Here is a 23,397-nt window from a genome sequence, read left to right as displayed (position 1 = left end):
GGGAGCTGATATAAGCTCAGTGCAGCCTTCTGTGAAGAATAATCTTCATAATAGGATGATCTCTCATCAAGTATTCCCATAGTCAATATTTCCTAACTTTATACTTATGCACTTTTATATTAGTTGTAACTCCTGAAACTAACTCGCTCTACCAAGCGTGTTCACATTACTCCCATCTTATATTCTTTACATTGGCTCCCAATAGAGTTTAGAATTCACTTTAAAATTCTTGTTTTAACATACAGAGCACTAAATGGCCAGGCTCCAGATTACTTATCCAAGCTTCTTATAAAATACACTGCTGCTCGTCATCTCCGCTCACAGACTCAGAGTCTCTTAGTTGTTCCCCGTACACGACTGAAGACAAAAGGGGACAGAGCCTTTCAGTCTGTTGCACCAAGGCTGTGGAACAGTTTACCACTACAATTACGTTTGCTTGACTCTGTGGATTCTTTTAAAAAACAGTTAAAAACTCTTCTGTTCAAACAAGCCTTTTGTTGATCTACATATTTTATATTTTTACATTATTTACATTTGATCTTTTACATTGTATATAATGTTTATTGATTTTACTGTTTATTTTAATATTTGTGTACAGCGCTTTGTGATTGTCTGTCTGTGAAAAGCGCTTAATAAATAAAGTTTACTTACTTACTTACTTAAATATTATTTCTACCGTAGGAAAACTAACATCTGTCTTCATTTTTTGTTTTGTAAAGAATGGCAACTTAAGACATCAAGTGAAACTTCCACCGGTTCTTGGATCTTTTCTTGAGATATTTAAATCTTCAGTGGGGGTTGTCGGCAGGAGAAGCACAGAGAGCTTTTCTTAAGTCAAAATATGGGCAAGTCTTTTCATTTTCTCATGTTCTGCAAATGCAGCAAGTTGGCTGAGCAAAACAGTGTGATATCCAACAACCTTTGAGAATATATGCTGTTTTAAAAGGGGCACAGTCAGCAACCTCATGTCTTCCTTCTGTGTTATACTGATAATTGCAACAACAACAAAACAGATTTTCAGGGCAGAAGAATAAACCCCATAAATAAATAATCACTTTATATGCCTCCCTGAATATCCTGCAAGATTTGCAGTTACTGCTTCTGCCTGACGATCTTATTGATCATGCTTCTGTGTTTGGTAAGCAAATACAAAGGCCTAACACTAGCTGTCAGATTCTTCATTAAAGAGACAACAAATGCGAATAAATCAACAGTTTTAACAGAACTTCAACTGATGTAAAGAGAATAAAGTCATATTTCTGTGCTCGATTACATAAAACTGACATTCAAACAATGCATCCAGCTGTGTTGTTATATCAATGAGTCCTCTTTTGAACAGGATTCTTGTTAATCTATAATGTAAATATGTATTTGGTTTAAGCTCATTCAATCTTGTGAAAATATAGTGAATACAAAACACATGATAATTAAATTTTAATGATTCACTTTAAGCTTTAAGCCATGTGTTATTGACAGTAAACAGAAGGTCTCTTCATGGACAATCTTCACCTTATCTTTTCAACCTTCTTTCAACCCCACAGGATTCAGAATCAATCAATCTTTCATGAACCTGGCAGCATTTCTCCTCCCTCGTTCCTTGTATTCCTCCCCCTACCTTGTGCTTGTGTGTATGTATGAGTGTGCTTGCACATGTGTGTCAAGGCCGGCTGTTCTCACTCCCAGTGCCAATCAACCTGTCACCTGATGTCCATTCACTCTTCAAACCTAGTTGGATATCTTCCCTGGCTTCTCCACTCCTCATCGGTTGCCTCTGATCTCCTTCATGTCTTTTACAACTAAGCTCAGGGAGCATCTCTCAGCCCCGACTGGCACCAGCCTGCCCTGCTCTTTAGTGTAGCCATTCCCACCAAACTCGCCAGACAGTCGTGCTCCCTATCCTTTAATTCAGGCAAGAGTCCTGAATGTACTCATTTGTCCCTGTCTTATTCAGTATTACCTGAATTTATGTGTTGCTGTGACAACCAGGTAAGCAGATTTATATGAAGGTAAATCTTTTTTAAAGCTAGACCCCCTAAGGGTCGCCATGGCAGAGCATCAACCTCCACCTCATATTTCTTTCATTTCTCTTTTTCAGAGCATACATCCACCTCTCCAGCCTCTCTTCCACCTGCTCACTACTCTCAGTGCAGATCACAATGTCATCTGCTAACATTATAGTCCACAGAGTGTCCAGACCTCATCTGTCAGCCTGTCCATCACCACTGAGAACAAGGAGGGGCTCAGATCTAATTCTTGGTGTAATGTCGCCCCCACCTTGAACCTTTCTGTCAATCCATCGACACACTTAACCTGTCACGGTCCGTGGCTCGGCATCCAGGGAGCCGTGGGAGGCTGCGGTGGCCACACCCTCGGGCTGGGCCGCCTCCAAACCACCTGCGTCTCATCTGAGGCAATCACCGGAGGACTACTTCAGCCAGCTCTGACAGCTTCTCCTCGCCAGTCCGTAAGTCTCCTCCCAGTGCGACCAGCATTCGGCGTGGAAGCCTGTGGCCTGCCTGACCTCCTGCCTGACCGCCTCCCTCCCTAGGATTCCCTTCACGGGCATCTCTCCCCTCCAAGCTCCACGGTCCTGCTCTACCTGTAAGCCTCGGCAACTTATGAAGTCTAGCTGTTGCGAAATATGAGAACTTGAAAAATATGTGTGTTGGAAAAAAATAATTTGAATTTTGAAATTTTCACTTGTGTTCTACACACTTCTGCTTTTTAAATTTACAGTCATACAAAAAACAATCACAAATATGTAGAAGAATATCAACACAAATATAATATTTTAAACTTGTAATTTAAAAAGTCCGTCAAAATTGCTCTCTCCCTGTTGTCCACTGTCTGCCATGCTGGATTAACAACCACCAGGCACACCAAGCCATTTAAGTATCTTTGTTTAAAAAAAATAAACTCTTCAACTAGCCATAAATTTAGCTTGGACGGCAGCTAAATTTAGCTACTGTCCACAAACACCATTGAGGCTTACAGCTGCTACAGTAAGCCAGAGAATGTATTCAGGCTGATGTTTCTTTCTTACCCAGATGCCATAATGTGAGGAAGGTCATTGAACTGTAAGTTCACAGGAAGAATGAGATGAGCAGAGCAGCTGGCTGACTTACTGCTTTGAATAACATACGTTTAGATTAAATCTATATGTGGCATGACGACATAAACAAAGGCAGATCTTGGTAGATTTTTGGAACAAACACCACTTTGAATTGGTCATTTCAAATGTGTAAATATAAAATATTCAAGGACTGCAGCAGCCGTTGAACTACAGGTATGTGCATCTGTTTTCTGAGTGGCACAATGGAGCCTATGTACTGATGTGTTCAGCACGTGATGTGCCCCTCTCACACTAGATGAAATCTAATCGAGGTGGACAGGCCTGGAAAAGATCAGTGAGCAATGAATGAGTTGGCACTCTCCATCCTGCAAGATAGGAGAGAATAACCTGGTCCAAGTCCAAAACGATGTACTAACTGGTTCTGCCACAACAAGAAAGAGTCCTCAAACACACAGTATCTGTCAGTCATTGCAACATGGTAGAAGACTAACCAGATTAAAATATCAGCACACATATGGGTCACTAGAGCTGTGTGTGCTGCTTTTTCCCCTTTTCATTAAGCCAGTGGCAGTTCAGTCATTTAGTTTGTCCTTGACCAGATTTGCTGACTTGCATGGAAGTAGGGACATGGCTTTATGGTATCCAGAGGCTTTAGTGAGACTGGTTGGAAAATTACTACATCACTGACAGAGACTTTGAATAGTGGAAGCCGCTAAAAGCAAAGCTGGAAAAAGATCCAAAAAAAAAAGAGAGAGAAAGAAATCAAAACACATAACATGTATCACAAATAGAGGCTCTGACATATTTGTATTGTAATGTACTACCAGAAATATGGAAGCAGGTTAAAGGAATAGTTTGACCTTTTTAAGAATACAAATATTTCAGATGTAATCATGGGTAGGGATGGGTATCGTTTAGGTTTTATCTGATACCGGTGCCAAACCGGTACTTTTGAAACGGTGCCGGTGCTTAAACGGTGCTCAAACCGGTGCTTAAAGAATGGAGAACACAAAATTGGTCCAAAAACCTCTCATGTTCAGCTGTTTTTTTTGTAAAAAGATAACAATGTTAGCCTTTTCTGCAGCTATAGGGCATATATGGTATCACTCTTGGCTGGAAGCAGTGCTTAAACAATGGAAAAAACAAAAACTTTGTCCAAAAACCTCTCATGTTTAACTGTTTCCCACTTTTTATTTGGTCATTTTAGCCTTTTTGGCCAGGGTGAAGGGAGTATCTGCCATCAAACAAGAAGACAGCCGCATGTAGCTATGATGGTGTTTGCTAGTTCACCTTACATGCATTAATGTAATAACGTGGTTAGCCTACTCAACGTAAATTATACACGAACAACATTAAGCTACTCACGCAGAGAAGAACGGCTGCTGCTGCATCATCATCCTCATCATTTCTGCTACACTGGCAGGGCTAGGGGCCAGGACTCTACTCTTCAGCTTTTTGGGGGATGTTGCTAACTCTTCGTCCGATAACAGGCACCACACCTGCAGTAGATGCGCTCGGTGTGAGGTCTCGCAGCAAGCTATCAAATACGGCGCATTTTTCGGCTTTTAAAAAAAACGCTATGCGTCGCCAGGTGTTTCATCGGATTTCAGGTGTTACCTCCTTTCCACAGTATCACCTTAAAGCACTTGTTGCAGGCTGCTGAGTTTGCATCTTTTGCTGTGAAGTACAGCAAGACTTTTGACCGCTTCGCCTTGGGCATTTTTAACCTGTAGCTCTGCTCTAAAAGAACGTACGTACCTGGACCCGCCTACTATCCCCGGAAACGTAAAATGATTGGCTAGAATTCAAAGTGTATCACATCTCAGGAAAAAAAGCACCGAAATAAAGCACCGAAATGTGCGCTGCTTTTCGGTCTGGTTACTACCGTTTATATCAGAACCGGTGCCATCATGGCACCGGATACCGGTACCCATCCCTAATCATGGGTTGTTTAAAACATGGACATACTTGGTTGGAAATATGAAGCCAGTGTGGAATGTCCAATCCAATCCAATATTATTTATAAAGCACTTTAAATTACCCAGCACAGGAACAAAGTGCTGTACAGAAAATAAGTTAAAAACAATAGAATAACAGAAAACAGCAAAAATTTAAAAAAAAATTAAAAATATATATAATTCACAATAAACAGCCCTATATTAAAAGAAAAACAAAAACAAGATAAAACAGCATTGAATCAACTAAAAACAACTAAAATAAAAAATAAAAATAAAAACCAACATCTCACGTGGTGTCAAAGGCCAGGGTAAAGAGGTGGGTTTTCAAGAGTGACTTAAAAACAGGTAAAGAAGTGACCTGTCTAATCTCTAAAGGAAGGTCATTCCACAGTTTTGGTTCTCCTCTAAGTTTACGCCCAGTCCTGGGTATATTCAGGAGCAGCTGATCAGCTGACCTGAGAGAGCGGGTGGGTGTATAAGGCTGTAGCAGCTCAGAGAGATAAGATGGGGATAAGCCATGGAGAGCTTTAAAAGCAAATAAGAGAATTTTAAAATGAATCCTAAAAGAAATGGGCAACCAGTGAAGTGAAGCTAAAATAGGTGAAATGTGCTCAAACCTTCGAGTGCCAGTTAAAAGACGAGCTGCGGCATTTTGCACCCTCTGTAGATGAGTAATACATGATGTGCTGACCCCAATATAAAGTGCATTACAGTAATCCAGCCGAGTGCTAACAAAGGCGTTGATCACTGTCTCAATGCCTAACAATTTATATTCTATCCTACCAAGTTTATGGGCTCAATCATTTGTTTTGGGTCCTAAAATATAAAATTAAGGTTCTTTTGTATAATTTGGTCACATCATGTTTCAAAACTGGAGGCTAATTAATCACAAGTCTTTAGCCAATGAGTGTGCAGACCTCCTCATCACATATAGTTTTTGCAACCAAGATGGTGACAGCTGATGCGCTTATCTTAAGATTTCAAAAAGGGACTTCAGAAAACTGTGAGATGTGTCAGTAGCTCTGTCCACCTTTTAAATTGTCTACAAAAGCAATATTCATTAGTTGTTCCTGTTCAAATGTTTATTAATGCAAATATCTATTTATCCATTGATGATCAGAATGACCTGCTGAGGTTTCAAACTGAGCATCAGAATGGAGAAGAAAAGTTATTTAAGTGACTCTCAATGTGGCAAAGCTGTTGGTGAATATTTCAGACCAGCTACTGATCTTACTGGTATTTTCCCACATAGGAAACTCTAGGGTTGGTTTTTCTAGTCCTTTTCTGACAAAGTGAATATAAATTTCACATAACGTAGTTACATACACTTACATTGTATCTATTCATCATGCTTTGCATATTCTAAATTCTCCCTTGCCAGCTGGAGCGGCAGTCTTTGACATGTCTACTTAGATTACCTTCACTGGTAGCTTCTGTTCTGCCCACAGGAAGGTATCCAGGTGGTCTCCTTCATCTGCACCAGAACCAATAGACATTTGGGTTTTTTTTTTCTTTTTTTTAATTAACAAGCTTCTCACTAATTTTCTGTGACACATCATGTTGACTGTCTGAATACACCATCTCATGTTTTTATTCACTGTCCCATACTCATGGCTACAGGCTGCAGGCTACAGGAAAGGGTGGGGGCTGGGGTAAAGATTGTCCAGTGAAATCTCTTGTGACTCAGTTGTTTTTCTACTTCTATGGTACAGAATAATGTGCACATGACTATGGCTCAGGCAAAGTACATTGATACTTTAAATGCTTTGAATAATATAGGGTTTGGGAGTAATGATATATTAAATTGATATATAATCAAGACACAACCTAATATTAATAAATTGTTGTTGTAGTCTAAATTGTGTTCTTTTTTTCCTCACTATCAGAATCAATTAAGTTATAAAAACCTGCTGGAAAGGATTGATTTCATTAAGGTTTGGTCAGCTCACACTCCTTGCCGCTGACGTTCTCAGAGGCCAGTGAGTCCCAGAAGTTAGGCAAAATACTAACGCTTCTATGGTCACCACTGTGTTCCCTGCGATCATAAAGACACGAAAAGAAGAATCAATGAATGGGTGAAAACCCCACTGCCCTTTCTGAAGTGTAACTCAGAAGATTTACTAGGAGCCTAGCTCAGATTTATTGTCTTGCTTTAACGTAATTGTTAGCCAGTCCTACAGTATCACATTTTGTGTGAAGGTTGAGTCATATTCAATTTTTTGAGACACTCATTCTGTTGTGCAGGGGGAAAATAACATGCTGTGATTTGTGGCCCTGTCTATTGCATGGTCAAAATGCTTTGTCTCTACTGTGTTTGGTATTCAGGGCTCATTTAACAGAATATTATGAGACGGGGTTTGAGCTGTTGAAGCCACCTGATGCTACATGAAATAATCTTAGTGATTACTGTTACAAATTTTAACATTATTTTTTACACAACATAGAATAATTTGAATAAGTTTATTAATTATATAATTAGCAGAAAACAACTGTATGCTAATCATTAGATCCATTGCATTTTAATTATTGCCTTTATGAAATGGAGGCTTGTTAGGAAAGTCAATCAAATATATTTTCGTCTAATGAAACAAAATGTTCAGTAAACATTTTCTGTGACTGATTTCTTTCTAAACTGATTTTTCCTTTTTTTAAAAAAATATCTTGACATATTTGATAAGCAGTCATTTTGAAACATTTCTTGGACCCACAGACAAGGAAAAAAATTTTTTTTGCCAATTTCTGACAATCTTAAGTTGAAACAGTTGATCCGTTTCATCAGCTTTTTCATAGTCCAGCCAATTGAGCCAACTCATTCATGCAAAGGAACCTAACAATCTTCATTAAAGTGCATGTAATAGTCCTGCATAGAAAACTAGTTTCAGCTGCTCCCTTATTCACAATGGGTCACCGCAGTGAGTAGCTCCACATGTCTGAGTTTTGCACTGGATCCCCTTTCTGATGCAGCCCAGAATCAACTCTGAATATTTTGCTCATTAGGCAAATGTGAAAACCACTACACAAAGATACCATTATACGTGATGTCCTAAATATATGATGTGAAAAATAATTCTAGCAGAAAAATACAGGGACAAAACCTAATTGTTTTAAAATAGTCCTATAATTATACTTTCTGGTAAGTTTCAGGCATCTGATATTAAAAGTCTGTCATAGCTATCATCCGTGTTACTTTCTTATAATGACAAGCGAAAATGTCACGTGACATACATAATGAAATCATCGTATTTCAGACCACGACTCACATTTGGTATGCATCTGTAGCTCTTTCTTTAGTTGTATCTGCACATGAAGGACTCTTCCGATTACTTTTAAGCTCCGACAAACCCTTTACATCAGAACTCAGGAAGCACTCTTCAGTAACCAATCAGCATCTTCTATCATTTATTCAATGTTGTATCCTTTAGCACATCTTGGTGAACGTATAGCTCACATAGCAGGCTCAAAACCAGTTAAACATATCATGTAGCGGTAAACGTGTTTTACTGGGTAATGAAGATATGTAACCTTAAATTAATATGGACAACCTCAAGCATCACACAGGCTACACAGACACGTGGACATAATTTGTCTACAATTTGTCTTTAGACTTATTCTACACATGCATGTTGTAATTGTAAAAACCAATACGTTCAGTAAACAAACAGCCCAAACAATGAAATGCCAATGTTGCCCCTCTCCCTGCGGCTAAACACTGTCAGACGCTGTTGTGAGTGGATTTTGCCTCAGCCTGTTCAGAGCTGATGTCCTTTTCACCACTGGTCATGCCTCTTTTAGATGGTAAGACAGATCCAGTACATTTCAAGGACTCCATTATTACTGCATTAGTCTCCAAGCTGGACATTACAGCGGCTTTGCGATAGCAGTTTCTCAGCCCCTTCTGGAAGCGTATGGTGAACAGGCCATATATGATGGGGTCCAGGCAGGCATTAAAAAGACCAAAGATGAATAGGATGTGGGTCAGAGAGTGAGAGACTTTTCCCTCCAGGTCATCTGGGAAGAACCAGTACCATAGACCCAACAGGTAGTACGGAGTCCAGCACACAATGAAGCAGATCACAATAACAATGCTCATTTTCAGAGTTCTCATTCTTGCTTTTGGGATGTTGTTCTTTGAGCAGCGGAGATGTGGCTCATTGGAGGGCACTAGAGGAGAGAAAGGAACACATTTGGCATTATTTTGTAAATAAATACATTGAGTATTTATTTGAAGAAGTACATTTAGAACACACTTTTATCATTTCATTTATATGTTTCTGCTGTGAATCATGTTCTTTAACTGCAACAGTTTATACATCAGTCTATCCAGCACAACTAACATCACACAGACTTTGTACTGGGGAGACCAGCCAACGTCTGCTCCACTACATCGGACATTTGCATTCTCACATGCACATTTGTCAAATTTTCAGTGTTTTCTCACATTTACTCTGGTAGTAGAAAGATAATCTTTGCTGGTGGCGGAGATGTTAAGGTGACTGCATGGCAAGTAGGAATGGTCAAGCGAGAAAAGGTGGGAGAGAGTGCTGATGGGTCAAAATAACAAGAATACGATGAAACAAGAAAAACATAACCTGAACAGAAGTTGGTGATACTGAAGTTAAATGTTGCGAGCACCTTTTAGCTTGAACGTATTTTTTAGTTCTTGTAGTTTTGCCTGTGTTTGGATCAACTGCCATTTACTTGGACACTTACTGTTCTTTTTTGTCATCTGTTTGGAGATCTGAACAAAGATCCTGGTGTAGCAAATAATCATAATAACCAGCGGCAGCAGGAAGAGACAACAGAAGGTAAACATGTTGTAAGCGGTTTCTTGCCAGTGAGTAACGAAGCTTCCCCTGGTGGTGCACTGGGTGAAGTTTGCTGGATAGGTAATGGTCACATTATGGAAAATGAACATCTGTTGGATTAAAAATTCAAAACAAAATTAGAATTTTGCAGGCAGTAGATGTCATCCAACATATTTTTTTATTTGACCGTTGGCTTGAAGATTCAAATATTATCCAAATGATTAGACCAAATGGACCAGTATGCCTCAGTCAGTAAGCGTGAAATGACAATTAGTAGTGTACCAGAGATGTTTAGGTTTGGGGAGAGGATTGAAATGTGAATCAGTTTAAAAGTTCAGAAAACCCAAGCAGTGGTTAAGTACTTTAACCCTGTGTAGAAGCTAAACAACGATTTACTTTAAAGACATTACAAGAATGTAAGATTTACCACACAGTCCTCATCCTAAAAGTAGTTTCTCTTATATCAATAAAAGCAAAAAGCTATTCTGAAAATATGGGAAACAGTGTGTAAATTCAACCTACACATCCCTATAAAAACTAGGTATTTTTATTTCAAAGTATTTTATAGCGGCACATTGATCATTAGCTAGTAAGTTGTACTAGTACTTCTCTGCCTATAAACACAGACGCCTGATACACTTTTAAAGCATTATATGAGTCGTCAGGAGCACATTTAAGTGCCTATGCAGAGATGTTTTAAAATGGGTCAGCTTGGAGTGTAAAATCAGCAACATGTTATTTTATCCACCAGCTTGTAAAGTCTGATAGCAGCAGTTTTCATATCTGGTGGCAAAATAAACAGTTGCTTGCTATAAATGGGAAGACTGCTTTCGTCAACCTCTCTTTGTCACAGTTTCAAAAATTACTTGAGACTTTTACAGGGGTTGAATTTACATTAAGAATACCTAAATTATAATTATTGCCCCTTTGAAGTTGAATTCTACAGATAATTAGTCATTTCATGTTTGAAAATTACTCATTTTTGTTCCAATGCTATCAGTTAAAAATGTGAAATATCCAACTAGATCCTTCCAGACAACACAATGCAATATTTTCATAGTTTACTTTAAGCCCCAAAACCAAAAGATATTGCATTTATATTCATATATGAGAAAGAAAAGCTGTCCATGTTTAAGAACATGTGAGCAGTAAATGTTTGGGAAAATAAGTAATCAATAAAGCAAGTAATCCTTTCTTCTCTACAATCAATTATTATTTATGATCAGCACATTTAGGAATTCTTGCACATTTCAAAATGTTTGCAATCCTGTGCAGAATCATCTAGCATGCTTGAAGAGAAGATGGGCTATATTTGTGTTTATCATTACACCACAATGAAAAAGTGTTACAGGCTGCACTCACTACCACACTCTTTACAGGGTAAAAGCCATACAGCCAGGGTAACAGGTCCTGATCTTTTAGAAATCTGAATGATAGAGCTATTAATCCCCAAGGTTTATGCCCCCCTAAAGCCCACAGCAGAAGTTCATGCATCAGTGTCTAGAAAATACCACATCTGATGTAAATACACCCTGGTACACAGAATGTTTAATCATGTATTAATAATGTAAAAACACAATCTCATGTTCTCTTACATTTGTTTGCCCACAGTTTTCCAGTTTTATAAGACTGAGACACAATACTCATCTTCATCTAAAGCCAGTTATAAAGCTGATCTATAGCCAGCCCACTGTGATAGATTATGGATCATTCAAGGACGGTTGCACTTGCACAGGAAGTGCATGAGGAATCTGCAGAAGAAAAGGTCAGCACTAAAGTAACTACTATGACTCAGACCTTCTCTGAATTACTTAAAAAAGGGTCTGTCAAACTATAATCACGTGTCTTGGCTTCTGGTCTCACCTGTGGGATTGAGAGCAAGGCGCTCATGATCCAAGCCACCATTAGCATGACCCTGTTCCTTTTCCGGACCATAGCGATGCCCAGAGGGTTGAGGATAGCCGACTGTCTGTCCAGACTAATCACCACTGTGACAAAGGCACAGGAGTACATGGCCTGAAGCTTGAGGAACATGAGGAATCTGCAGGCCAGGTCGCCGGCCAGCCATTGAACTGTGATGTTCCACACTGCATCTACAGGCATCACGATGAAGGTAACCAAGAGATCAGCTGCAGTCAAGTTGATTATCAGGACTCTAACGTGGGACTTACGCTTGTGCCCATTGGCGGCCCAAAGCACAGCCAAATTGCAAAAAGTGGATATGCCACACAGGATAAAGGTAACAATCACTCTGATCTTGGCTGCAGTGGAAAAAGTAGGCAGCTGCAGAGCACCGTCCACTGATGTCCAGTTACAGTGAGGATCTGGCCATTCACAGCTGGCGTTGAGGTCAAGTCCTGATCTCTGCTGGTACATGACAGCTGCAGGATCACAGCAGGAGGAGCCGTTCATTTTCTGACCCTCACCAAGAACCCAGCATTTTGCTCAGCTACACGTGGAGGCCGCAGTTGCTAAAGTGAGATCAAGCATAAATATAATATACATGAGCTTATGAATGAAGTTGATGCACAAGATTTATCTGCATTGATTTGCATAACAGGACTAAAAATATTAGTTCTGTGATTAATACAGTCGGTGACAGAGAGGGAGCATTCTGCTGCGTAGAGCACATCTGTCGGATGTGCTCACTGAGGTGGAAAGACGCTGACTTCTTCTAACAACCCATCTTCTCTGAATAGAAGCAGAATCAAGAACAACCAATCAAGATGGCATCAATTTTATGATTCAAAGATACTTACTATAATACTAATACTAAATTTATTATATTTATGAGACAAAGTTTAGCATCTGTCACTTGTGAAAAAAAATGCAACTTAGCTGTGGCTTTTATGCGTCTAATAATATGTGTGTCATTTAAAATGTAAATCAACAATTAGAAGTCGTAGTCAGCGTCAAAAACAGCACTGTGCCTGAAAACAAAAACAATTAAAAATACATTTAGAAGTACTAAAGTACAATAAAATAAAATTAAAAAAAACACTCACATTTTGGTGTTGCAGATCACTGTACTTTCCAGACGGTGACCAAATCGAAGCCCACTCGTTTTATGGAAGTCCGAGATTCCGGTGCGGCTCCATGTCCCTGCAGCAGGCACAGTGCAGTGCTGAGCTTCTGAATAATAACTCTGAAGAATCACTCAAACGTTCCCTCACAGTTTTATCTCCGTACCCCTTCTGAGGAGCTCATCTCGGTTTTTATTACTCCCTCCGGTGAGCGCGTCAGCCGCTCTGTGGGCGCGGCTACACCAGGGTCCCCGCATCCGAGCCAGCGTCAGTTTCAATGAAGCCCGAGCTCCGGCAAAGTTTCTAATTTTATCTCTGGCTGAATTAATTCAATGAGGCACTACAGCCCCTATTAGCATCGCTGTTATCCACAGCATCCCAAACCAGCTCTTGTTAACGACTTGAGATTGTTAATATAACAAGCTTCACCAGCTCAGCTTTATTGTTTCATCCCCGTAACGCTTAATGTTTACTGATTAACTTCCATAAAGAAATTGTCTCTTTTGATGGCCTACACAGGTTTATTTGTTTTTTTCCTTTTGTTTTCTTTTTGTTTGTTGGGGGTTTTTTTATGTTCCCTGTCAGGTAAGAAGCCCACAAATCTATTCTAGTATTATGTAATTAGTCGATTACTAATTACGAAACTGGAAAATACTAAAAAATAAAACTTGACTTCAGTGTTGAGCTGCAGGCAAACACCTTACTCATGAGGTTGTTTTCAGCATCTTGTTCCTGGATGCAGCAGGCCTACTGTAGCCCAATTTAGACTGTTAAAATACATATAAATTAGCTTTTAGATACCGTTTTCATCAAAGCATTCCTGTGCTGATGTAAAGCAGGAAAAGGTAGCACAAAACACCCACTCAGCAATGTTTTGTAGCTAAAAAGTTGCTTTAACTTATGTACTAATCAGAGGGTATTTCTCACCCAAATGACTCAAGAGTTAAATTTAAAAAAAAATACATTAAATAATTTATTATATGGTTTAATCTATTTCCACAAGTAAAGTTAACTCAAAACTGGGTTTCATTTTCCTAAATTCAATAATCTACACATGGGTCCAAGCTTTTGTAGAGTTACGGTGGTCAGCTAAGACTTTAGACAGTTGAGTATAAATTTTTGTAGTTTGAGTTATTTTGAATAAGGCACAAAATAATGGTTGAAGAAAACCTGCAAGCAAACACAGGAAATGAGTTTCTCTCATTTTTGGGTCAACAAAAATTGGGTCAAAGTTATTTGCTAAACCTTCTTCCTGGAATAGGCCTCGGTGCACTTACATATAAATAAATCCACAGACTTCTACACTGCAAGATGCATGTTGTATGCTGTTTGACCAAAAAGCAAAGACTAAACGGAGACTAAAAGAAAACTGAAGATAAGATTCCACATGAATGTTACTAATGCACAATGCCTCCTGTTTGTAAATAACATTTAAATTTATAATAACGGATTATATGGCAGTGGGGAATAAATTTCACTACAGTAGATGTCTATCTGAAAGTGCTGTAATTAGAATTAATTTATCAGAATTTCAGGAGCGGGTCCACACCTCCATACATACACATACTAGAAATGGTGTCAAAGTTAAAATGAGGATGTGGTCCCAGCTAGTTAACTTAGCTACACTAAAAATGTGTAAATCTTCCACTGTTATTTTTTCAGTGGCATGTGGCAACACTGTGCACAGCAGTTACTTAAACTCTACTCCAACAGAGGTCGAATATCTTGTTAATAGTGTGACATCCTCACTGTGTACGACCCTGCATACTTTGGCTCTTCTAAAAAAGAAGGAAACAAATCAGAAATTCCTGAAAATCCTGCAGTGAGAGAACTGACAATGACTAGAACGTGAGACCACATTTCTCTCATATTGGCTTCTATTCTTTGGCTCACTATTAAATCAAGAAGGAAATTTAAAATCCTTTTCCTCACTTTCAAGGTCTTGAATAATCAGGCACAATCTTCTCTTCAAAACTGCATATTACCAATAAGCATATAGTTCAGACCCTGAACCCTTTCTCAGTAACACTGCAATAGGCTTAGGCTTAGAGTTTCCCACGGTGCCCTAAATGATTCTTCGTCATTCATCTCTTTCCGCTCTCTATGTGTGAATACACCATTTTGCATTTAATCAATGTTATCATTAAACTCTGCTCCATTAGTGTGTCTTTTGTCTTGTCTCGGTCCTTTCGTCTCCAAAAGGTCATCATGGCAGATGGCTCCCCTTTCCTTGAGGCTGGATTTTCTGGGCATTTCTTCCTGTTAAAAGGGAGTTTTTCCTTCACACTGTCAGCAAATGCTTGCTCACAGTAACCAACAAGCTACATTTAGTTTCTTTAACTGGCGATCGGGTAAACTGACATATTTAGAGTGCAAAAGGTGTTGTGACTATTTCTAGATTGAGGGCAGTAACTGCCTTTAGCCCTGTCATTAGCATTAGAAAGCGCCTTCATTTTTACAAAAAAGTTGAGTAAAGTTCTCTTCAGTATCAGCAAAAACATCAATACACATATTTCCCAAAATGCTGATCCATTTCTTTAATAGAAATGTCAACCTGTCAGTTCAGTGTTTCCACTGCAGAGAGATGACAAAAATACTATATAGTATACATTTATTTACTACATATACCCTCTTGCTAGAAGTCTTTTTTGCCTCACTCAGAGCTGGCTTCTTCCTCGCACGACAGTTTCTCAGCACATTAATGAGAGAACAAACACATCCCGCAAAATGTATATGTCTTTTCTTTTTTTCTTTATTTTAACCTCCTAGGACCTGGCGTCCACATATGTGGACACCACATTTTGGGTTATTTAGACTAAAATACTCAGTTTTGCTCTACATGGGCCTGATATCCATTTACAAGGACATTATACTGCTACTGTTCTATCAAAATTGTAAACCAATATCCTCATACGTGGCTCTTATTTTTCTTAAAAACAAAATAAGGTAAAAAAAAATCTGGTCATTCTTTGTTTTTACATTCATCGGGCCCCAATATGCCCAAATATCAAAGAGAAATTAAAAATGCATGCCGTGGAAGAGTTCGGGTCTTAGGAGGTTAAGTATAGCTGCTATGAAAAAGGCCTTAATTTGTGCTCTTTTTATGAAGTAATAAAAGCACTCAAGAATACATTCAGTGTCAAATCTTGGGGGGGAAGTGCCTTCTTTTTGATACTGCTTGAAGATTTAGCAGCAGAATGGCTTTGCAAAATTTAAAATCTGCAATTTAACCAAAAGCATTGCATGTAAAAAATATCTGACTCCTTTGCATTGACCAAAAAGTGATGGAAATGATGATGAGACAGAATGAAATCGTGGGAAAGCTGTTTAAGCCTGTTTTCCTTTTTTCCACTTTGCAATGATTGTTTTAACAATAGGATAAGGCATCTGGTTTTAACAGAGGAGAGAAAAGCATCTATTTATCCCCTTACGACCACTGGAAGTTGCACCTGAGCAGAAAATGCGAGCTACAATAAGATGCACTTCAGTTGTAAAGACCTGTAGAAGCAGATGTTAATTTATATATGAAGCCATAAACTCTGAATTATTTGCTGCAGCTTTACTAAGCGCCAGAAAGGAACATAGTTTTCCTATAAAAAACGTTTATGAAAACACCAGCTGTTCTGTCTTCTACCAGAGAGAAAGTCAAATAAAAGATTCAATTAGAAGCATGTCTGTTCATGCAGGGGAAATCAAATAATTACTGAAAGGCTGGATGATGCATTTTAATTATTGGTGCCTTTTTGAACAAAAAGGCACAGGAAAAGAAAGACTTAATGTCATGATATCCCTGACTTTCTAATAATTTGCAGCGGAGGATTATCCATTTTTCAAAGCAACGGAGAAGCTGATTGGTGCTTGCTGTTGGCTTATGTTGACACACTCTGGGCTACTGTCCAAACAGGCCACAATCTTTTCAGCTCCACAGACATTAAACTCATTTTTACTTTAATCCACAGTGACCTTTGTGCTTGTACTGAACTCCAGTATTATCGCAAGTTCGATTAAGTCCTTTCTGGAAAGAAGTCATTGAAATCTTGGCTGGTAAAAACGGTTTTGCTTGGTTAAACTTTTCTGTATCTCCATGACTATGTCTGCTGTGACACAGATGTGTTATCTCCAGAAATATATAGAGAAAACTGAGGTCTTACACTGATAGGCTTCATAATTGTGGTCAGAATTAAAGTTTGTCAATGGAAGAGTCAGATTCAGCCAGAATATAAAGAATGGGATGAATGGATGACAGGTGAATCCTGGGCAGATCATTCATTGCTTCATTATGAATCCCTCCACTTCAGCAATCCACAACATGTAATTGCACCTGCTGCTTTCACAACCCCGAGACAACTCTCCTTAAACAGGTGTGCATACTCAAAAACTTCACTACTTGAAAAATCAAACTTTCTGCTAAATAAACTTTCAAGCACCAATGTGTATACCAAGTATCTGGAAAAATAGTGTGTATCTAGGAAAGCTGAAGTATTCCCAGTTTGCAGTTTGTTGGAATGCCAAGGCTTGCATTTGCTTTAAACACTTCATATTTGATACAGTCCTCTCAAATTCTGCTCTGGGTTGGACAGAACTGCATCAAACAGTTTCTGCAGATTTGTCATCTGGACATTTATGCTGTCAATCTCCAATTATCCCACATCCCACAGGTATTTATTGGATTCCGATCTCTCAACTGGGGAGGTCACTGAAATCCACTGAACTCATTTTCATGTTTATGAAACTAGCTTGAGAAGATTTTTGCTTTGATGTGGTTCATTTTCATGGTAAGTAGCCACTAGAGGATGCTGAAAACTGTGGCCATAAGGGGACGCACATGCAAGAACAATTCTCAAGGAGGATTTGGATTTTAAAATCTTTATAAAATGACATTTAGGCACCTGAAGCGAAAAGAAAACACTCTCCACAGAATTACATCACATTTGACAACCTGGACATAACATAAGACAGACTGGCTTCATGCATTAAAGCTGTTCACACCAAATACAAAGCCAACCATGTCAGCCTCGGATTTCTGTTCTGAGCTGACAGGAGTGCAATGCGACATCGTTTTCTGCTGTTGTTGCCCATCCCCCCTCAAGGTCAGACGTGTTGTGCTTTCTGATACACTGAGACTTTGTTTTCCTACTTATCACAGCTGTGAAGACCAGTTACCTGACTTATCATAGCTTTTCTGTCAGTGCAAACAAGGCCACCTGTAGTCTTTTGACCTCTCTCATCAGCAATTTAATTTTTCCTACCAACAGAATTGCCAAACATAGGATTTTTTTCCAGTAATCTACTGCTGCTATAAAATAAGATACTAAAATGATACAAAAAATAAACATCGGCATATGAGCATCTTTCCTTCAGTACCATCATTTTCTTTACCTGAAGGTCACCTGAATGTAGTTAACTTGAAGAATAGGCATGAGCCTTGATTAAATGCTGAGTTGGCAGCATACACCATGTAAAAAGATTTTCTTCACACTGCAGTGTAATCACATTGAAGATAAGGCTTGCCAGGAGAAGACAGCCAACTAAGTGAAACTGCAGCTTCACAGCCCATCGTAACGTACACTGATTAGAGACGGTCTTTAGTTCGTAGCTCAGCTGACATTTTACTACTGTGTTATGAAGCCAGTGATTTACAGTAGTTGTAGATTATTCTTGTATTCATAATGTAATGATGGTGTTGCAGTGTTACCTCTGAGACTTCAAGATAATCCACATATTATCCATAATGGATAATCAAATTATTTAACAAATGGCAGGAAATAGCAGAAAAATGTTCTAACCATGCCAGTGCCAGTACAATAATCAGATATAAACTATACCAAATAACAAAAACAATCTGATTGTGTTTAAGGTGGTATTAGCTGAGGAGGAGCAATCAGACTCAGATAAATGAAGGAAATAGACGAGAAAATGTTATTTATAATCAATGTTTATGTACATGTATGCAGATGACACTCTTGGGTTCCTCAGATCAGGTTCTCAAGAGAATAATGCGTCATTTCCATTTCTCCCACAAAAGTATAAAAGAAAGCTGCGCTTGAGCCCCAGAGATCAGGGTCTACAGGGTCTTGGGGAGTAACTTTCAAGTTAATGGTCTCTCAAGACAAGTGGAAGCATGAAAAGACTTAATCAGTGCAAGGAGTGTTTACAATGAAGGTCTTTAAACTGTGGTGGAAACAAACAACCAATGGGCTAAAAGAACCTTAACAAAACTCATGACAGTAAAAGTTACAGATACTAAAAATGTAAAAATGTGGCTTTGTTGTTTGTGATGCAGGATCTTTGACCTTTGAAGTGATGGTACTAAAACCAACCAGTTAACATTTAATGAATAAATTAAGAAAATACAGTGGTACCTACAGAATAGCTTCTTTGAACTGAACTGAACAAAACAATCAACAAACAAATTTTGATTTCATATGCTAGCTAAATGTAAAGGATGGTGAATATAGCAGCAGAAGAGGAGCCAAGGGCTGAACACTACAAACTATAGACTGATTATCCTTTTGTTCACCCAACGCAACCATTTGTAAAGTCCAATGCAAAGTTAACAACATTCTCATTAAAACTCAAGTAGCACCAATTCATTTATTTAACCAGTTAACCAAGTTAGAAGCACAAGGTGGAGCCTATCCTTCGTCCTCAAGTGTACTTAATGCTCTCAGCCTGGCCAGCTCTATAAAATTGTCTTGGTCTGTCACTGCACACTGAGTAAACTCTCCTTTTACAGTCCTGCTCTTCAATTTTATTATAGAAGTATTTTAATGCTTTGGTAATATTAATTTAAGAAGCTGTCGTGCTAACTAATCACTCTTGAATTCAAAATTTACCAACAGAAATAAAAATTCCAGATAAAAAAAACTGAATAAAATATGTAAGACTTTGTACGGTTGTCTACTTTTGCCCTCTTAAATATCAGACCATTTCTGCAGGGCTGTTTTACCAAACCCCAGGACAACCCCTGCAGGATATGTATGTTTCAGTAAGAAGTCTTAAGCAGAACAGAATAATAGCACGAGTGGCTTCCAGAGATGTTGTCCTGCATTACAACATAACCCAGATGCAATGTAAATTTGCATCTATTTTATGCTTCCTCACTCTGTGACCTTATTTAAATATCCTCCTTATCTTTATTCAGTAATTTTATTTCAGCCGTGTTTCTGATTATTTAACAAACTGCAGTTTAAGCTGTTCTATTTAACCTAATTTAAATGACATGCTTCAACTAGCCCGCCTTCATAGCTCGCATATGCTGTCCATATCATATTATCTCCAAGCCAGGGAGAAAGCTTTATGCCATCCATTCCAATTACCACTCAGATGTACAATGACAGCAAAATAATTAACATGTCCGTTTGAACATAAGCTGTGGTCTGCAGACCTCCGTGGACATTATGTAAAAAATCCTCAGGAATATGGAATATTGTCTGTAGTGTGGCTTTTTTTCTGCAGGCAGCAGCAGGTCCAGAAAGTTGTGTTTCAATCAAGCTGAGCAAGAATCATGTGAGGTTGGCAAAGTCAAAATTAATCTAAGATGATGGCAAGAAGTGCACTCTGCTGCCACATTTGAGGGGGGTAGAGTGAGGAAAAATGATTGTGAACATCACAGTGTTTGCAATGTGGACATTTGTAACACTTAAAGCAAAGAGGGGAAACATAAAAATCACTATCTGCTGGTTCATCTCGTCTGAACAATCATTCATGTGATCTACATTTAAACCTGGCAGGTGTATTGCTGCGACCTGAGTGAGTGCAGTGAATGAGGAGTGGTTCCATTTTCTCCTCCCTGTTGCTAGGCAATCAGTGGCAGAGCCAGTCACATGTATGATGTCATGTGGTGCTGTCACAGCCCTGGTTTTATTTTATTAAGTTAGCATTAGCCTTTTTCTTTTATTGTTGTAGAAAATAATCTCCAAATGTTTATGTTCAGCAAGATATTGTTGCTAAAAGTAAATCGTTAACTTCAGGCTATAAATAAACGACACCACATATCTCATTTAACTACTTGTTACTAAATTAATATAATCTCTGGTTCACTTAAAAGCATTCAGGAGTGGGCTATTTAATAATAAGAGATATTTTATCTGAAGTAGTAATATAAATAGTTTCTACATGTGGTATGAAAGAGAGAGCAGTAAAGTAGAATCAGGCTGTTACTGATCTTTGAAGTGACTGTAATATCACTAAAGTAAACTGAACTTGCTGCTGCTGAGTGATAGAAACTCCATTATTTTGCTGCACATGTAAAAAAAAAAAAATCTCAACTTACTTAAGAAATGTTGGTTGCTCATCCCATTTATGTGTACAGCCTCTGTAGACTGTCAATGTGAACACCCAGGTACTTCTACCCCTCCGCCACATTAATATAGTGCACTATCCCATGACAGATACAGGCTGTGTAGCCGTCCTCTTCCTTCTGAAGTTGATCACCTGTAACAGGGCGATATTTAGCAGCTGGATTTACAGTGAGAGAGCAAGAGGCATTTATTTCAACATATAGCTCCAAGGCCATGACAGTCACTGGCATGTCAAGCCTTCTCACAGCACAATCAATCACTCTCCTGTCTAATGACAATTGGCTGCCTTAAATACTCTCATCTGTTAAGGACTAAACCATTATTTTACTGTCAGTTGGGTTTTCCAAATTTTAACTTTCCACCAACATTTTACCATTTTCACATGATTAAATATTTTACCCTTACAGCTCAACAATCATGATAAAAATGCCCCAAACCCCATGCACAACAATTCCCCACACTCCCTTAACAACTGGCCTCTCCTGGAACCTTTAAATGGTGTCTGGACCTCTGTGAAGTAGTCAGATTCAAACGTCAAGGAAGGTGGTAGGGAAGCAGACTCAGCAGACATTTGGGGTTTTTAGAGGTGAGCAATTTATTTACAGTGGACCCCATCCTGCACGAAACTTAACAAACCCCCCCCCCAAGTAACTTAATTAACAAAAGTCAAACGTACATTGCTTTGGTAACACAGCTCACTAGTGATGTGTCCTGTGTGTCGAAGCGTCGAATCGTGTGTCGGGTAATCTCGGGGGCGTTTCTGTGAAGCGCGTATCGAGACTTGCTTTGATTACGTATGCAGTGACGTTCGAGGCCTCGCGGGCAGTCCGTACCACGTGACTGATTCAGGGACTGGTTCACCGGTTCGCGCCAGATTCGAAATAAAATGGGCAGAAAAACACAGCTGATTTCCCATCACACTGTGTTGTGGAATTGGATTACATACGTGTTACATGGTTACTTGAGCATTTCTTCTTCGATGGAACCAGGAAGGAAGAGATTTTTTATTTCATTTTATCTCTCCTAATAAAGTATGCACACAGTAATAAATATCACAAATGATAAGCACCATAATATAAATAAACAACACTACAGATCCTATAATCTGCCTTCTAATTTGTTTGCCTTCTCTCACCCCAACCGGTCGCAGCAGATGGCCGCCCCTCCCTGAGCCGGGTTCTGCCGGAGGTTTCTTCCTGTTAAAAGGGAGTTTTTCCTTCCCACTGTCGCCAAAGTGCTTGCTCATAGGGGGTCATATGATTGTTGGGCTTTTCTCTGTATCTATGAAGCGCCTTGAGGCGACATTTGTTGTGATTTGGCGCTATATAAATGAAATTGAATTGAATTGAATTTTATTATTTGCTTCGAGCCCTGTGTACAGGAGCTGCATGCTAAAAGATCTTTTGTTAAAAGGGTTGGCGTAATAAGCAAATGCTTCAGCCAATACCTTTTGATTAGCCTTGTCTCATGCTTTCTTGCTTTGTGGTAAATCTTTGTTCTGTCTTCACTGAGATATTTGAATGCTAATCAATAAACATATCAATCCATAATCTGATTTCTGTCTTTTAGTTTATTAAAAAGTGAAGCGCCAAATACTAGTTTGTGTCATTATCCAGATGTACATAAGCATGATTACACAGGTACTAGCGGGTTTTGATTATCGATTAAAATCGATTCTAGCTTGGATAACGTGATATCGATTCATTAAAATCCTGAATCGATTTTTAATATAAATATTACTACATTTCAACCACCACCAAACAGCTAAAACAGTACATGAGAGCAGGTACACCGATTCTGCACAAAGACGTAAACACTAAGCGCTGACACATCACAATCAGTGAGATGTCGCCTTTCTCACCAGACAGCACGGTCGGGGCTGAAAGCCGACAGCTCACTGATTCTAATCTAAGGCATCTGCTGTGATGCTTACACATTAGATAAAGTCTCGAAAGTGTCAGCTTTCTTTTTATAGTTATAAAAATATGCAAATGTACTGATCTATGATCTGAATTATACTATTGACTGACTGTCTGAGGCTAACAGTTACACAATCATACCAAAACTCTGTCCTGATAGTTTCCACTTTCTCTTTTGTATCACACATACTGAGACAATATTCGGGATAAATAACCAAGAAAACAATTTACTTATTCAGTTTAGAGGTTTACACATCATTATAATCACAGAGCCCGCTTCACTTTAATTGTCCACTTGATGGCGCAGTAGAGCAAA

General features: G+C 38.8%; 1 protein-coding gene and 1 long non-coding RNA gene across 3 annotated transcripts in view; one reads left to right on the top strand and one right to left on the bottom strand.

The window, feature by feature from the left end:
* Positions 1-23,397, top strand: part of LOC146526129 (uncharacterized) — a 188,479-nt gene that overhangs the window by 46,470 nt on the left and 118,612 nt on the right. The window lies entirely within an intron of this gene.
* On the bottom strand, positions 8,416-22,264 carry LOC146526134 (putative gonadotropin-releasing hormone II receptor). Of its 2 annotated transcripts, XM_085157016.1 has the most exons (7): positions 21,839-22,264; positions 21,135-21,295; positions 12,842-12,938; positions 12,008-12,307; positions 11,700-11,929; positions 9,742-9,946; positions 8,416-9,192 (listed from the first exon to the last, which is right to left on the bottom strand). In XM_085157016.1, the coding sequence occupies exons 4-7, from the start codon at positions 12,246-12,248 to the stop codon at positions 8,744-8,746; spliced, it is 1,125 nt and encodes a 374-aa protein (XP_085013142.1). In that variant the 5' UTR covers positions 12,249-12,307; positions 12,842-12,938; positions 21,135-21,295; positions 21,839-22,264; the 3' UTR covers positions 8,416-8,743. The 2 variants fall into 2 exon arrangements, with proteins under 2 accessions (XP_085013142.1, XP_085013135.1); XM_085157009.1 differs by having other exon boundaries at positions 11,700-12,307.

The sequence above is a fragment of the Neolamprologus multifasciatus genome, chromosome 1 (assembly GCF_963576455.1).
Source record: "Neolamprologus multifasciatus chromosome 1, fNeoMul1.2, whole genome shotgun sequence".
Classification (NCBI taxonomy): Eukaryota; Metazoa; Chordata; class Actinopteri; order Cichliformes; family Cichlidae; genus Neolamprologus; species Neolamprologus multifasciatus.
Note: the sequence above shows the minus strand (reverse complement) of the source record. Positions and strands in the feature narration are given on the sequence as shown.

What these genes read in the sequence shown, in the direction of transcription:
- LOC146526134 (XM_085157009.1), bottom strand. Translation starts at nt 12,248, where the DNA reads ATGAACGGCTCCTCCTGCTGTGATCCTGCAGCTGTCATGTACCAGCAG. An exon ending in CCTTGCTCTCAATCCCACAG is followed by an intron (nt 9,947 to 11,699) that starts GTGAGACCAGAA and finishes TTAATCCAACAG; the next exon opens with ATGTTCATTTTCCATAATGT. An exon ending in ACAGATGACAAAAAAGAACA is followed by an intron (nt 9,193 to 9,741) that starts GTAAGTGTCCAA and finishes TCTCTCCTCTAG; the next exon opens with TGCCCTCCAATGAGCCACAT.